Source organism: Rhinoderma darwinii, chromosome 2 (genome assembly GCF_050947455.1).
Source record: "Rhinoderma darwinii isolate aRhiDar2 chromosome 2, aRhiDar2.hap1, whole genome shotgun sequence".
NCBI classification, from domain to species: Eukaryota; Metazoa; Chordata; class Amphibia; order Anura; family Rhinodermatidae; genus Rhinoderma; species Rhinoderma darwinii.
This window is the reverse complement of record NC_134688.1, coordinates 99,243,329-99,256,807: the sequence shown is the minus strand read 5'-3', so window position 1 is coordinate 99,256,807 and position 13,479 is coordinate 99,243,329. Positions and strand designations below refer to the sequence as shown.

The 13,479-nt window shown below is 44.8% G+C and overlaps 1 protein-coding gene across 2 annotated transcripts in view; it reads right to left on the bottom strand.

Annotated features, from left to right (window-relative positions):
* The window catches only part of AGAP2 (ArfGAP with GTPase domain, ankyrin repeat and PH domain 2), a 198,049-nt gene that overhangs the window by 59,451 nt on the left and 125,119 nt on the right, over window positions 1–13,479 (bottom strand). For both annotated transcript variants that reach the window (XM_075851962.1, XM_075851961.1), the window contains exons 4-8: window positions 7,017–7,102; window positions 4,785–4,926; window positions 4,251–4,385; window positions 3,506–3,612; window positions 3,106–3,258 (exon numbers count right to left, since the gene is read on the bottom strand). In XM_075851962.1, the coding sequence (XP_075708077.1) occupies window positions 3,106–3,258; window positions 3,506–3,612; window positions 4,251–4,385; window positions 4,785–4,926; window positions 7,017–7,102 (623 nt within the window). The remainder of the gene's footprint in view (window positions 1–3,105; window positions 3,259–3,505; window positions 3,613–4,250; window positions 4,386–4,784; window positions 4,927–7,016; window positions 7,103–13,479) is intronic.

Below are 13,479 nucleotides of genomic sequence, written 5' to 3'. Positions count from 1 at the left end.
ATTCAATATATGAAACAATTGTATTTGTACACAGTCGAGTCACATTATTATGAGCAGCAGCTAATATCCAGAGTAACCGCTGTGTACAGCATGGACAGCAGCTAGACTGGCTGGGAGTGACTCAATGAGGGGCTTGTAGGTTGTCTCCGGTATCTGGAGCCATGCTGACTGTAGTGCAACCCACATTTTCTGGAGGGTGCGTTGGGGAGGATCCATAGAGCGAACGAGACGATCGAGGTGGTCCCACAGATGCTCAATTGGGTTCAAGTCTGGCAAATTAGGGGGTCAGGGAAGTACTTCGAAGCCTTGATCGTGCTCTTCCAACCACTGTCAGACATTTCTAGCCAGGTGACATGTCGCATTGTCTTGCTGGAAGATTCTATCTGCCCCAGGGAAGACAAACAGCATGTATGGGTGGACATGATTTGCAATGATGGATTCATACCCACATCGGTTCAGAGTGCCTTCCTCATGGGTGAGTGGGCCCAGAGAATGCAGACCATAACGCTGCTGCCACCAGCTTATGTTCTTCCAGCAATGGTTGCAGGGTATTTGTTCTCTGATGTTTCTCGCCTGACACGCCAATGTCCATCCGTTTGATGAAGCAGAAAACGTGACTCATCGGAGAAACGTGACTCATCAGTGATCCAATTCCGATACTGCCGTGCAAATTTAAGCTTTTTTTTCCGATGCACCTTTGTTAGCATAGGAGCAGTGACCATCCTTCTGCTTCAGGTCCCCATACGCAGAAGGGTTTGCTGAACTGTTGTTTTAGACACACCTCTTGTAGCCCCAGGTTGATTTTCATGGTGAGTTGCTCCACTGTAGCGTGTCCTTCGGCCCTCGCTCACCTTCTTAGCTGACGTTCACCTCTCACATCAATGACACGTGGTGCTCCACAGTTTTCACGCCGGTTATTCCCAATGGTGCCATTTGTCCACTCACAATACACTTTCACCACAGCAGCACGCGAGCATTTCACAAACTGCGCTGTTTGAACGATACTGCCACCCTTGGCCAATTTTTGCAATTCTGATAAGTCGCCCCTTTTACCCAAGGCAACAATAGTGATATGTGTTCAGACAGCCTATATATCCACCAAGCCAGCCCAAGACACATCACTTCCTTCCTTCATGGACTACGCGCTGCTCACGTCGAAAGTAAGAGGTGGTCATAATAATGTGACTCAACTGTGTATATAGTGAGCTGTCCATGTGAGAAGTTAAGAGGAGTATACAAATATTGAACCCATTGTAACAGGTCAGTTAAAACCTACAAAAGTTGTCTGGGTTCTTACATTTTTTACTAATGGCTGCCAATGTCCTGAAATAAAAATAACACCCAGTACTCAGCTACCCCATCGATCCAGCACTGACATTCTGGCAGCCCCCCCCCCCCTTGATTGTTTACATGCAGGCAACACGTGACTGCTGCAGCCAATCAGAAGGCTCATTAGTGACAAATCGTATTTCTGGAATCATGGCAGGAATACAACACATGACTGCTCAGTCTCTGATTGGCTGCAGCAGTCACATGCGGCCTGCACTTAAATAATCAAAGGAAGGGCCACAGAACCATCAGCGCTGGATCGTGGGGAAAAGGTTAGCTGAGTGCTGGCTATTAGTAAAACATTTTAAGAACCTGCATAACCACTTTAAGACCAGGCACGAATGACAGACGGTAATCGTAGGTCACTGCTGAGGAACGAGGTTAGGAGAGGCGGGTGAGCGCTCCCCTCATGAATAAAGTTGACTCATAACTATGATCTGATGTATTGTTTATTAGGGTCTAATAGCCCAATAGTGATGTCCAAAATATTTTTTTGTGCCGTTTTTGTTCTAAGAGACCGGAAGTATATTATGGAGACAGATGAGCTTTAAAGTCCACTGCCAAGTCCCAAATAGTTTGTGGATTTAGGTCCAGCATTACAGGACATCACTATTGCTGATGTGTTACCCATGGCCACTTTGTTTAGTTAATGGTGGGGGGCAAAAGTGCAGAATTTTTAATTTGTGATTTGATATTTCACATCTTTTCTGATCAGGAGCAACTATAATTGATCTTTGTAAAATTAATCAAATCCTGGAAAACCTGTCAGCTTCATATACTACAGTTTATATTTTGTCAATGGAATCCAGACTACAGCAAGTTAATAAACTATTGGGGTGGATTCACAAACGCCAGAATTGTTTTGTAGAAATTTCTGCTGCTGAAAATCAGTTCCATTCATCTAGATTTATTGAAGCAAAGAAATATGAAGTAAAAGTGCAGTTATTTCATAATTACAGTAAATCTTGACAATGGATTTTAGAAAAACCTTCAATTATGTCAGATGTTCTTCCCAACACTTTAAGGGTGGATTCACACGCTACAAATATTGTTGCAGTGATTTCTGCTAGTAAAGATCATTCATGTGAATGTGGTTGTTTTTGCAGCAGGTGCATGGATTCCTGCAAGTTCCATTCAGATGAATGGAACTGATTTTCAGTCGCAGAAATTTCTGCAACAAAATCTGCCCCGTGTGAATTTACCCTTAGTATTCTGATGAAAGATAGCTGGGAAAACTACAGGAGTTATCACAATGCAGTAGTTACATTATATAATGGAAATGTTTGTCTTTGCATGCAACCTGGATGCACTGCATACATTACATAGACCGTAAGCATGTAGCATATCCATAGTAAGGGTACAAAGTGGTACGAAAATAATTTTGCCATACACAGAACAGAGGAGGCCCCACAGCAGAAGTAAAAATGAGGCAAACACGCTATCACCCCCTCTAATTCACGCGATCACCCCCCTCGATCCTGGGCCAGGGTTGTCACTTCCTTCTCTTCCCTTTAGAGAAGGCAGACGTTATTCTCTGTTTACGCCTCAATTTTTGCTTACATTGCTGGAATTATGGAAAGGTGCAGCCTTGTGCAGGTTCACACAGCCTCCAGGTAAGAGGAATAGGACTTACCTGCGCTACCCCTCCCCCATTCCATGGGACTTTTAGCAGCTCCATAGGCAGCATCTATGGAATATGTCCTTGATTTTCCCCAATACCTGGAGTCCTAATTCTTAGAAATAAAAATGATTTTCAAAAGTATTAATTTCACTTACTGGGAAAAGGCTTGTGCGACGTTTAGCTCCACGGTGGAGTGACCCGGGGGTGCTGACTCCAATTGATACCTCGCTACGCAGCTCTCGGTGGCTAATGTTCGGAGTGGAAGGTAGGGAGGATGAGATGTCATTGCCTGGTCCTCCATTGCTGGTCTGTAAAAAAAGCATTTCTGTTTTATTGCATATTAATTCATTATTAATTTTTGAGAAGTCGCAAAACCCTGAATGTGATACTTCTAGTTAGGAGATAGAAGAATTCTGGAAGCAAAGAGCAGTTTTCCAATTTAGCTGATTGGAGAATCGAAGGAAAATTCTCAATGGAAAATGAATGATCAAATGATTGAATGATTGAATGATCAAATATAACAATGTACTTCCTACCTGATAAATGATAAGTTACCTGTACTGATAATGGAGTAGAGCCTCCGGAATGACTTGGCGAACTGGGCAATGATTTGCATGACAGTAGCTGTTGCTGCCGCTTTAGAGCTAGTATCTTCTGGGCAACTGAAAAGGAACAAGAAAATAAAATATGAATATAGACCAATATAGTTTATCTAACACATTTTATACATGTTACTTTATTACTTTCCAGAAGGAAAATCACCAGAGCAAACACTTTATACCAACAGGGACCACCAAGGATTGTTGGGATTTCAGTCCTGAAATCTACGGAATTGTGAATGCAGCTCTGGACTATAATACAAGTTGTAACAAAGTTACTCAAATTTGAATATCAAAAGGTAGTCAAAACGCATTAAAGAAACAATGCGTTAAAGAAACAATTTCCAGAATGTTTGCAACCTTCTTTTTTGTTTTGATTTTATCTGGAGAAAAAAAAAAATTCTGGACAATTTTAAATTGCAAAATTGAGCATAAATAAGTATAAGAAGTATATGCCTATAGCTAAAATCCTTAAAGGAACACATCAGCAGGATTTACTGAGAACGGTAAAATCATGAAAATTACAATCACAATATCCAGCACAATTTATAAATGGTTGGTAACTCTGGTTTCCAGAATTATATAATAAAGAAAAATGCATTTTTGATGCTACATGTAAAAACTGCACTAGTAGATTCTGTAAACTCCTCTATGCGCTTTTACAACTTCCGTCAGAAAATATATGACATAAAGGTCTTCACCTTCACTGAATACTCGATCCACATTCAACCCATAAGTGGCACACGTCTCATAGTACATACAACGTCTCATGTCGTTACATAAACCTCTGGCTCGCACATCTTCAATAGCCCTTGGATTGTTGGAGCTAATTTTATCTGAAAGGAGAAGCAAATCTTTAAGTCAGAGGTCACACATACTGTATATTTTATATATTTACACACACATATACACTATATCCCTACTCTATATTATATCAATAACGTAATTGTTTTAGAAGAACTTAGAGGTACAAGAAGAGCCATGGGACTCTATAGCAAAACATGGTAAGGGGCCCCAATCCACCACAAATACATTTATTTTGGTCTGTAGCTTTTTTTGGGGGTTTTAATGGGTTACAGTAATCACTAACCCCACCTCACGTCTATGTGGAGGTAAGCCCCCTTGGCTGCTGGACCCCATAGCAGATGCTATGTCTGCTAACTTGGTAGTTACTCCCATGAGTACCACCTAACACAAGAGCAAAAAATAAAATAACAGTAAATCAGCAAACTTACCTTGAGTCCCCACTAGAGCCACAGCAATATCTGAGACACTTCGATAGTTTGCCAGTAGAGCATAGTACTGGAACATGTCTTGAAAACTTGCCTCATTCTCCAGGCTGAACACAAAGATGACGCCATCCACCCAGTTAGCAAACTAAAAAGCACAGCCCAGAGAGGTTAAATCAATAGGCAATCTGTCAGTGGGAATTATAGACACTGGTTTATGCCATTCCCCAGTCCCTAGAGATTATTCTAAATAACCTCAGTGCTTGAGGCTAGTTGTAAAATGCTTTTAAAATCACTCAACTTCTGAAGTCAGCGAGTTCATTCAGCTTCAGCTTTGTCCCTTACAAAGGTTGTATTGTTAAGGGAAGAGGATTTTAATAGGTAAAATCCCCAACACTGGAAAATCCCAGCACTGTAATCTGAGTACTTTTAAGGAAATGTAATAGGAGGTTAAATTTTCGCACATTATTAGTGTATCTCCATATGTGGCTACTATAAGAGGACATACAGTACATAATTACTTCTGTTAATAAAACAGATAGAAGATAGATAGATAGATAGATAGATAGATAGATAGATAGATAGATAGATAGATAGATAGATAGATAGATAGATAGATAGATAGATAGATAGAGCATGCTAAACTACTAGAATGGGTTCCAACCCTTAGATCTAATCTAAGAGCTGTGTCAAGTGCAGCAAGCTCTCCAAGGACAGTAAGCACCCAAGGAAAATAATTAACACTCATTGATATTAATTGGTGGCGTGCAATGCTTCTCTTTCACTGAAGGGGCACTGTAGATAATATGTACGCTGAAAATCAGATTCCCCACAGATATCATCTCCTGTCCCTGCTGTGACCAGCTCCTGCGGTGACTATTCCACCTATTCACAGTTCTCACAGTAAAGAAGATTTATCGCCTCTGCAAATTGAACCTTTTTTTTCTGCAGACGTAGGGAGTGATCCCATTAATATATTTATATAAGTTAATCATGTCCCCCTTTCGTCGTCTCTTTTCAAGGCTAAATAGGTTTATTTTTTTTAATCTTTCCTCATAACTTAGATTCTCCATGCCCCTTATTAGCTTCGTTGCTCTTCTTTGTATTTTTTCCAACTCCAGGGCATCCTTTCTATGAACTGGAGCCCAGAACTGAACTGCATATTCTAGATGAGGCCTCACTAATGCTTTGTAAAGTGCTAATATTATATCCCTGTCCCGCGAGTCCATGCTTCTTTTAATACACGACAATATCTTGCTGGCCCTTGAAGCAGCTGATTGGCATTGCATGCTGTTATTTAGTTTATGATTTACAAGTACACCCAGATCCTTCGCAACAAGTGACTCCCCTTTAAGATAGTCGCAGCGGTGAATGCATTGCTTGTTGTATCGCTCATTGTAGGGATATCTCACTCTAATACTGAGCTATAGGCATGGATTTTTCAATTTGTCTGTGCCCTAACATTTTATAAAAGTTATGTTTTATTAATTATAAAAAAATATATACTCTTTAAGTAGAGTGGGTGAAGGGTATTTAGTTGCCTTGCTGCAAATTGTTAGTACTATTATCTATAGATATACCAGCCCTCCTACTGGGCTTTCCTAAAATCTTTTTCTTGTCTATAGAAGGCACTTGGTTGAAGTAAGATTTGCACATGGAAAAACATCTGATTAATGTCTATTCATATATAAATTAGTTGAATTAATAAGTCGGGAGTAGGAAAACATTTTAAAGCCGTACAGGTCTTAATGGGTGACCTACTTGATGGGTAAGGTCTAAGATGACAGACAATCGGTGCCTATAGGATCCTGATAAGTAAATCCAGGACTAACTGAGCATTCCATCCCTATTTTTTTTATGTTTGTGTAATGTGTGTATTTTTATATTTTATATATATATATATATATATATATATATATATATATATATATATATATATATATATATATATATATATATACATATATTAGAATGTTTCATTTTCCATTGTCATTCATTTTAAAGATTCTCCCAATTTTAATCTCAATATGTTTATTTAACATTTTCAAGGCAGAAATAAATCTATGATAATAAGCGTTATGTACTGCGTATTTACATACAGGAAATCTCCAAAATGTTAGTCCTTTTCCTATGTACTTATATCCTAGGTATAACATAATACACTCCTGCTAACTGACTTGCCAACTTGTTTCATTATCCATATGTTTGTGCACTTAAATCAACAGCAGTCACAATTACCTTGGCATCTGGTGCTCCAGCTTCTTCTCTGATCAACAGAAGGTAGCTCTGCCCTTCCACACTAATCTCCTTCTTAAACTGATCACCTGGATAAAAAAAAACATTATAGATACATAGTTAGTACGATCGAAAAAAGACATGTCCTTCAAGTTCAACCAAGGGATGGGAGAAAGGGAAGGGATGAAACAAGAATTCTACACATTGACATAGGAATTGATATTTTTTCAATCTAGGAAATTATCTAAGCCATTTTTAAAACCATCTACTGTCCCTGCTGTGACCAGCTCCTGCGGTGACTATGCCATAGATTCACAGTTCTCACGGTAAAGAAGATTTGTCGCCTCTGGAGAGTGGCCTTTTTTGTCTCCAGACGGAGGGAGTGCCCACTTGTCTTTTGAGGGGGTTTTACATGGAACAGGTTTTCACTATATTTCTTGTATGGGCCATTAATATATTTATATAAATTAATCATGTCCCTCCTTAGTCGTCTCTTTTTAAGGCTAAATAGGTTTAATTATTTTAATCTTTCCTTATAACTTAGATTCTCCATGCCTCTTATTAGCTTAGTTGCGCTTCTTTATCTTTTTTCCAACTCCAGGGCATCCTTTCTATGAACTGGAGCCCAGAACTGAACTGCATATTCTAGATGAGGCCTCACTAATGCTTTGTAAAGTGGTTATATTACATCCCTGTCCCGTGAGTCCATGCCTCTTTTAATACACAACAATATCTTGCTGGCCTTAGAAGCAGCTGATTGACACTGCATGCTGTTATTTAGTCTTTGTGTAATGGCCGGCAGGAGGTGAAGGGAAAGTGAGCCCTAATCTACCCACCGCCCTGTCCCTGCCTACTTGCAACGACCCGCCCTAGGCGACGAGGTACAACTGGGCGGCGGTCCCTACGCTGTCTAAGTGCACGGGAAAACAAACAGGGAACACGCAAGGGAAGGGGCAGTAGCCACGGAACGCCACGAGGAACGGACGCGGCGAACGAATAGTCAGGGCCAGGACGAAGTGAGTACACCCAAGGGGGCACGGAGACAGAAGCAAGCCAGGGGCAAAGCAAAGCAGGTCAAGAGAACTGCAGCAAGGCAGAAGCACGGCAGAAGCAGGCTGGAGCAAGCAGCAGTGGGGCCAGGAATCCAAAAGAATTACAAGCACTGTGGAAGAGAACAGGGCAGGTAATAAAGGACAGAGGGCGGAGCTAACTCCGAGAGACCAGGCCGCGATAGGCTCTCCCACTCCTGAGCCTGCCACCCTGGTTGGTGGGAGATGGTGTCAGTCGAACAGGTCTGGCCTCAGGTGTGGATTGATTAATCCCAGGAGTATACCTAGACGTAGTACCTGGCAGATCCCTAACAGTACTCCCCCTTTTATGAGGGGCCACCGGACCCTTACTAAGAGGACCCGGTTTAGTGGGGAAGAGAAGGTGGAACCTCCTGATCAATACCCCAGCGTGAATATATCGGGCAGGTACCCAAGTCCTCTCCTCCGGCCTGTATCCTCTCCAATGGACCAGGTACTGGAGGGAGCCCTGGACCATCCTACTGTCCATAATCTTGGCCACCTCGAATTCCACCCCCTCAGGGGTGAGAACGGGAACAGGAGGTATCCTCGAGGGGGACCAGGACGGGGAGCAGCGTTTAAGGAGGGAGGCATGGAAGACGTCATGTATGCGAAAGGATGGGGGGAGCTCCAGACGGAAGGATACAGGGTTGAGGACTTCAATGATTTTATAAGGTCCAATAAATCGGGGAGCAAACTTCCTGGACGGGACCTTAAGGCGCAAGTTCCTGGACGACAACCAGACCAAATCCCCGACGACAAACCGGGGATTAGCAGAACGTCTACTATCCGCCTGAATCTTTTGTGCGCTCTGGGACGCCTCTAGGTTCCTCTGAACCTGGGCCCAGACAGTGCACAGTTCCCGATGAACATCCTCTACCTCAGGATTATTGGAACAACCAGGGGAGACGGAGGAGAACCTTGGGTTAAACCCGAAATTACAGAAAAACGGGGAGACCCCTGACGAGTTACTGACCCGGTTATTCAGGGAAAATTCAGCAAGGGGAAGGAATGAGACCCAATCGAATTGACAGTCGGAGATGAAACACCTTAAATATTGTTCCAGGGATTGGTTAGTCCTTTCCGTTTGGCCATTAGTTTCGGGATGAAAGGCGGAGGAGAAGGACAGATCAATCTCCAACTTTTTACAAAAAGCTCTCCAAAATAAGGAAACAAATTGTACCCCTCTGTCAGAAACGATATTGACTGGGGCCCCATGGAGACGCAGGATGTGTTTCACAAACAAAGAAGCTAACGTCTTGGCGTTAGGTAGCTTCTTAAGGGGCACAAAGTGGCACATCTTGCTGAAGCGGTCGACTACCACCCACACCACCGACTTGCCCTGAGATGGAGGCAAATCGGTGATAAAATCCATGGAGATATGGGTCCAAGGTCTCTGGGGAATGGGCAAGGAACGTAGTAGGCCCGCAGGTCGGGACCTAGGGGTTTTGGACCTAGCGCAAACCTCACAAGCGGCGACGTAAGCCCTAACGTCTTTAGGCAACCCAGGCCACCAATAGTTTCTGGTAATGAGGTGTTTGGTGCCCAAGATGCCAGGATGACCAGATAGAGCGGAGTCATGGTTTTCCCTGAGTACCCTCAGCCGGTATTGCAGGGGAACAAACAGTTTGTCCACAGGAACGTTCCCGGGAGCTGCACCCTGATCAGCCGCGATATCAGAAGCTAAATCAGAATCCGTGGCAGAGACGATTATACCAGGGGGTAAAATACAAGCAGGATCCTTCTCGGAAGGAGGATTGGCCATGAAACTACGTGACAGAGCATCAGCCTTAATATTCTTGGACCCAGCCCTATAGGTAACCAAGAAATTAAATCTGGTAAAGAATAGTGCCCACCGAGCTTGTCTAGGATTAAGCCTCCGGGCCGATTCTAGGAAAACCAGATTCTTGTGATCCGTAAGGACCGTTACCTGGTGTCTGGCCCCCTCCAGGAAGTGCCGCCACTCCTCAAAAGCCCATTTAATGGCTAGAAGTTCGCGGTTGCCAATATCATAGTTACTCTCCGTGGGCGAAAACTTCCTAGAGAAGTAAGCACAGGGGCGGAGATGGGTGAGGGAGCTGGTACCCTGGGACAAGACGGCCCCCACTCCCACCTCGGATGCGTCAACCTCCACAATAAATGGCTCCTCTTGGTTGGGCTGAATCAGCACGGGGGCCGAGATAAAGCACTTCTTGAGGGTCTCAAAGGCCTGGACGGCCTCAGGGGGCCAATGGAGGACATCAGCACCCTTGCGGGTAAGGTCCGTAAGAGGCTTAGCGACGACCGAGAAGTTGGCAATAAATCTCCTGTAATAGTTGGCGAACCCTAAAAAACACTGTAACGCCTTAAGGGAGGCAGGTTGGACCCATTCCGCCACAGCCTGAACCTTGGCAGGGTCCATGCGGAATTCATGAGGAGTGAGGATTTGCCCTAAAAATGGTATCTCCTGTACCCCAAAGACACATTTTTCAGTCTTAGCAAACAAATTATTCTCCCGAAGGACCTGGAGCACCTTCCTGACATGCTCCACGTGGGAGGACCAGTCCTTGGAAAACACCAGTATGTCATCAAGGTACACAACAAGAAAATTACCCAGGTACTCTCTCAGGATTTCATTAATAAAATTCTGGAAGACAGCAGGGGCATTACACAACCCAAAGGGCATGACCAGGTATTCGAAATGACCCTCGGGTGTGTTGAACGCAGTTTTCCACTCATCCCCCTCTTTGATGCGGATAAGGTTATATGCCCCCCGTAGATCGAACTTAGAAAACCATTGGGCTCCCTGAACCTGATTAAAAAGATCCGGAATCAAAGGAAGTGGGTACTGGTTCCTTACGGTGACCTTATTCAGGTTACGATAATCAATGCACGGCCTAAGACCACCATCCTTCTTCCCCACGAAGAAGAAGCCAGCACCTACAGGAGAAGTCGAGGGGCGAATGAAACCCTTGGCCAGGCATTCTTGGATATACACCCTCATAGCTTCACGTTCAGGACATGAAAGATTAAATATCCTACCCTTAGGAAACTTGGCACCAGGCACCAAATCGATAGCGCAATCGTAATCTCTATGGGGGGGCAACACCTCGGAGGCCTCCTTAGAAAACACATCGGCGAAGTCCTGAACAAACTCAGGAAGCGTGTTTACCTCCTCCCGGGGAGAAATAGAGTTAACAGAAAGACATGACATAAGACATTCATTACCCCATTTGGTGAGATCCCCAGTATTCCAATCAAACGTGGGATTATGCAACTGCAACCAGGGAAGGCCTAAAACCAGATCAGACGATAATCCCTGCATCACCAGTACAGAGCACTGCTCCAAATGCATGGAGCCAACCAGGAGTTCAAAAACAGGAGTATGCTGAGTAAAATAACCATTAGCAAGGGGAGTTGAGTCGATTCCTACTACAGGGATAGGATAAGGTAAATCAATACAAGGCATCTTTAGAGACATAGCAAATTCCACAGACATGATATTAGCAGATGAGCCAGAATCCACGAAAGCACTGCCCGTGGCAGACCGGCCAGCAAACGAGACCTGAAAGGGAAGCAAAATTTTATTGCGTTTCACATTAACGGGAAATACCTGTGCGCCCAAGTGACCTCCCCGATGATCACTTAGGCGCGGAAGTTTTCCGGCTTCTTATTCTTGCGCCTGGGACAGGTGTTCAGTAGATGCTTGTCGTCCCCACAGTAGAAGCAGAGACCATTCATTCTGCGAAACTCCCTACGTTGTCGAGGGGACATGGAGGCCCCGAGTTGCATAGGTACCTCCGAGTCCTCCGTGGAGGGGCGAGGAGACGGGACCTCGGGGGGGATCGCAGAAAAGTCCGAGGGGAGCACATTGAAGCGTTCTAGCTGACGTTCCCTGAGACGTCGGTCAAGTCGTACTGCTAGGGCCATAACCTGGTCAAGGGAGTCAGACGAGGGGTAGCTAACCAGCAGATCCTTCAGGGCGTCAGATAATCCTAACCTAAACTGGCACCTTAGGGCCGGATCGTTCCACTGAGAAGCTACGCACCACTTCCTAAAATCAGAACAGTATTCCTCAACCGGTCTCCTACCCTGACGTAAGGTCACCAGCTGACTCTCGGCTAAAGCAGTCCTGTCAGTCTCGTCGTAAATGAGTCCGAGGGCAGAGAAAAAACGATCAACAGAGGAAAGTTCAGGGGCGTCAGGAGCCAAGGAGAAGGCCCACTCTTGGGGCCCTTCCTGGAGTCGGGATATGATGATACCCACCCGCTGGTTCTCGGAACCTGAGGAGTGGGGCTTTAGGCGGAAATATAGTCTGCAACTCTCCCGGAAGGAGAGAAACGTCTTACGGTCCCCTGAGAACCGGTCAGGTAACTTGAGGTCGGGTTCTAGAGGTGAGGTGAGGGGTACTACTAAAGCAGCGTCACCCTGGTTGACCCTTTGGGCCAGGGCCTGGACCTGTAGGGAGAGGCCCTGCATCTGCTGGGTCAGGGTCTCAAGGGGGTTCATGATGGCGTCAGCGTAGGAGAAATGGTAGACTAGGTAAAGGCTTGTAATTATGTAATGGCCGGCAGGAGGTGAAGGGAAAGTGAGCCCTAATCTACCCACCGCCCTGTCCCTGCCTACTTGCAACGACCCGCCCTAGGCGACGAGGTACAACTGGGCGGCGGTCCCTACGCTGTCTAAGTGCACGGGAAAACAAACAGGGAACACGCAAGGGAAGGGGCAGTAGCCACGGAACGCCACGAGGAACGGACGCGGCGAACGAATAGTCAGGGCCAGGACGAAGTGAGTACACCCAAGGGGGCACGGAGACAGAAGCAAGCCAGGGGCAAAGCAAAGCAGGTCAAGAGAACTGCAGCAAGGCAGAAGCATGGCAGAAGCAGGCTGGAGCAAGCAGCAGTGGGGCCAGGAATCCAAAAGAATTACAAGCACTGTGGAAGAGAACAGGGCAGGTAATAAAGGACAGAGGGCGGAGCTAACTCCGACAGACCAGGCCGCGATAGGCTCTCCCACTCCTGAGCCTGCCACCCTGGTTGGTGGGAGATGGTGTCAGTCGAACAGGTCTGGCCTCAGGTGTGGATTGATTAATCCCAGGAGTATACCTAGACGTAGTACCTGGCAGATCCCTAACACTTTGATCTACAAGTACACCCAGATCCTTCTAAACAAGTGACTCCCCCAGTGTAGCTCCCCCTAGGACATATGATGCATGCAGATTATTGGTACCCAGATGCATAACTTTACATTTATGTACATTAAACCACATTTGCCAAGTGGATTCCCAAACACTTAGTGTGTCCAAATCAGCTTGTAATTTATGAACTTCTTCCATAGACTGAACAATACTATATAACTTGGTATCACCTGCAAAAAAAAAGAAACAGTACACTTAACACCATCCTCTATATCATTATTAA